At 39.8% G+C, this 2578-nt stretch overlaps 1 protein-coding gene across 4 annotated transcripts in view; it reads right to left on the bottom strand.

The window, feature by feature from the left end:
• Window positions 1-2578, bottom strand: part of Rad51c (RAD51 paralog C) — a 39914-nt gene that overhangs the window by 31517 nt on the left and 5819 nt on the right. For all 4 annotated transcript variants that reach the window (XR_004113243.1, XM_031351977.1, XM_031351978.1 and 1 more), the window contains exon 5: window positions 607-738. Coding sequence is in view for 3 of the 4 variants with exons in the window: in XM_031351977.1 (XP_031207837.1) it covers window positions 607-738 (132 nt within the window). In the remaining variant the exon portion in view is untranslated. The remainder of the gene's footprint in view (window positions 1-606; window positions 739-2578) is intronic.

Below are 2578 nucleotides of genomic sequence, written 5' to 3' on the forward strand. Positions count from 1 at the left end.
TGTTTGGTGTATTATAGGCATGTGCTAAGAACTTCCTTAGGTAAAAAAAAGACTAACTTAAAAGCGTTTTTCCCTTCCACCTCTCTTTTGATGAGTATGTTTTTTGTCAGAGGGAGGATGTGGCTGCAGGATGGGAACAAATGGCAAACAGGTACCCCTGTACTCCTAACCTCATATTTACTTCTCCCTTCATATCTTAAATCTAGAATTAGCTCCAGGACTGACACAGCAGCCCAGTAGTAGACACTTGCCTACCTATAATTCAGGCATGAGGCTCTGGGTATAATCCCTAGTATTATAAAAAATCCAAAAAACAAAAAACCTGGCTTTTCTACAAAGTATCTACACTAAAAGCCACGTATGATAACACATCTGAAATCTCAGCACTAAGAAGGCTGAGGTAGGAGGATAGAGTTCAAGGACAGGCAGGACTACATTCTCAAGTGTCGGGCTATTATCTCTACAAACAACAACCATAACCGCCCCCAACAACAACCACAAATCCCTCAAACCATGGTCACATTATTTAGTCAGGCAAAAACTGTATCAATTTAGACATTAATAGTTCATAGTCTTGACTATAAAATTCTGGCCAATAACACTTACAGCTAATCTGTGATTATTTGCAAGGCTGATCATCTGTTGGGCGAGACCATTTAGTAATCGGGTACGAAGGGATAGATCTTCAAGGTCATGACGAAAGGGAAAGGCAATTCCGTCTATTATCACTAACTGCACCTAAAGACACAAGAAATTGGATTTGGAGTTAAAATTATAATAAAGATGTCATCCCCAAAGCACATTGCATTACATAAATAAATCTCAAAATTTGGGCTGAAAAAAAAAAGAAATCTAGCTAGCTAGCTGGGCATTTTTTAAAAAAAGATTTATTTATTTTATGTGTATGAATATACTGTAGCTGTCTTCAGACACACAGAAGAGGGGACTGGATCCCATTACAGATGGTTGTGAGCCACAATGTTGTTGCTGGGAATTGAACTCAGGACCTCTGAAAGAGCAGTCGGTGTTCTTAACCACTTAGCCATCTCTCCAGCCCTGCTGGGTATTTTTTTATGAAGCTGGAAAGATGGCTCAGCAATTAAGAGTATACACTGCTCTTACAGAAGACCTGAATTCAGTTCCCAGCACTCATGTCAGGCAGTTCACAACTTCCTATAACCTCAGATCTCTGTAGGCCAGTAGTTCTTAACCTGTGGGCCACAACCCTTTTGGATGTTGAATGACCCTTTCACAGGGGCTATATATCAAAATATTACATTATAATTCACAAAAGAAGTACAACTAAATTATAAAGTAGCAATGGAAATTATGATTGATGGGAGTCACCACATGAGAAAGTGTATTTAGGGCTGGAGAGATGGCTCAGCCATTAAAGGCTAGGCTTACAACCAAAAATATAAGAGAAAGTGTATTTAAGGGTGCAGCATTAGGAAGGTTGAGAACCACTGCTCTAGGGCATCCAATGCCCTTCTCTGGCCTCCAGTCATTATATAATTAAAAATAAAATAAGAGCATGGTAGTATATATCTATAATCTCAGCACACAGGAGGTAAAGGCAGGAGGTTCATGAGTTTCTGGCAAGGCTTGGCTATACAGTGAGATTTTAACTCAAATTAAGTAAATACAAATGAAAATTAGAGTTTTCTTTTGTAATGCTGGGAATTAAACCTATGGCCCATGCATGGTAGGTAAGCACTCTACCACTGAGTGAGCTATATTCCCCACCCTAGTGCTTCACTTTTATCTCTTCAAAGGTTTCCTTTTAAACTTCACTTTATTATTTTATGTGTTATTAGTGTTTTTCCTGCATGTAAATCTGTGTACCATGTTCATGCCTGGTATCTGTGAAGGCCAAAGAGGGCAAGGATCTCTCGGAACCAGATTTATAGATGTTTTTGAGCTGCCATGTGGGTGTTAGAAATCCAGCCCAGGTCCTCTGAAGAGTACTCAGTGCTCTTAACCACTGATCCATCTCTCTAGCCCTTCACAAGTTTCCTTTTGGAAGGTATTTATCCGATGATTTCACAGTAATCATTATCTGAATACTAGTATTACATGCATATGCCACTGTTCCAGCACAGCCAGGGCTACACAAAGAAACCTTGTTTCAAAAAAAAAATCCAATAATAATAATGATAATGATGATGATAGAACAGGCCAACTCTGGTAGCACAAGCCTGGATCCCTGCACATGAATGAAGACAGGGTGAATGAGAAGTCAAGGTCAGCAAAGCATGGTGTACACCCACTCAGGAGGCTCTGAGTTTAACACCAGCCTGGTCTACACAGTGAGTTCCAAGACAGCCAAGGCTAGAGACAGAGAGGCATGGAGAAACCCTGTCTTAAAACACCAAACAAACCAAAAAACAAACAAACAAACAAACAAACAACTGGTATAAGAATAGGTACATAGCTCAATAGAACAGAATCTAGAAGTAAACATTTGCATTTGTGATCAACAGATATTTCAATCTTAAGACTATACAATGGCCAGGCAGTAGTGGCGCACGCCTTTAATCCCAGCACTTGGGAGGCAGAGGCAGGTGGATTTCTGAGT

This window comes from Mastomys coucha, unplaced genomic scaffold, assembly GCF_008632895.1.
Source record: "Mastomys coucha isolate ucsf_1 unplaced genomic scaffold, UCSF_Mcou_1 pScaffold5, whole genome shotgun sequence".
Lineage (NCBI taxonomy): Eukaryota > Metazoa > Chordata > Mammalia > Rodentia > Muridae > Mastomys > Mastomys coucha.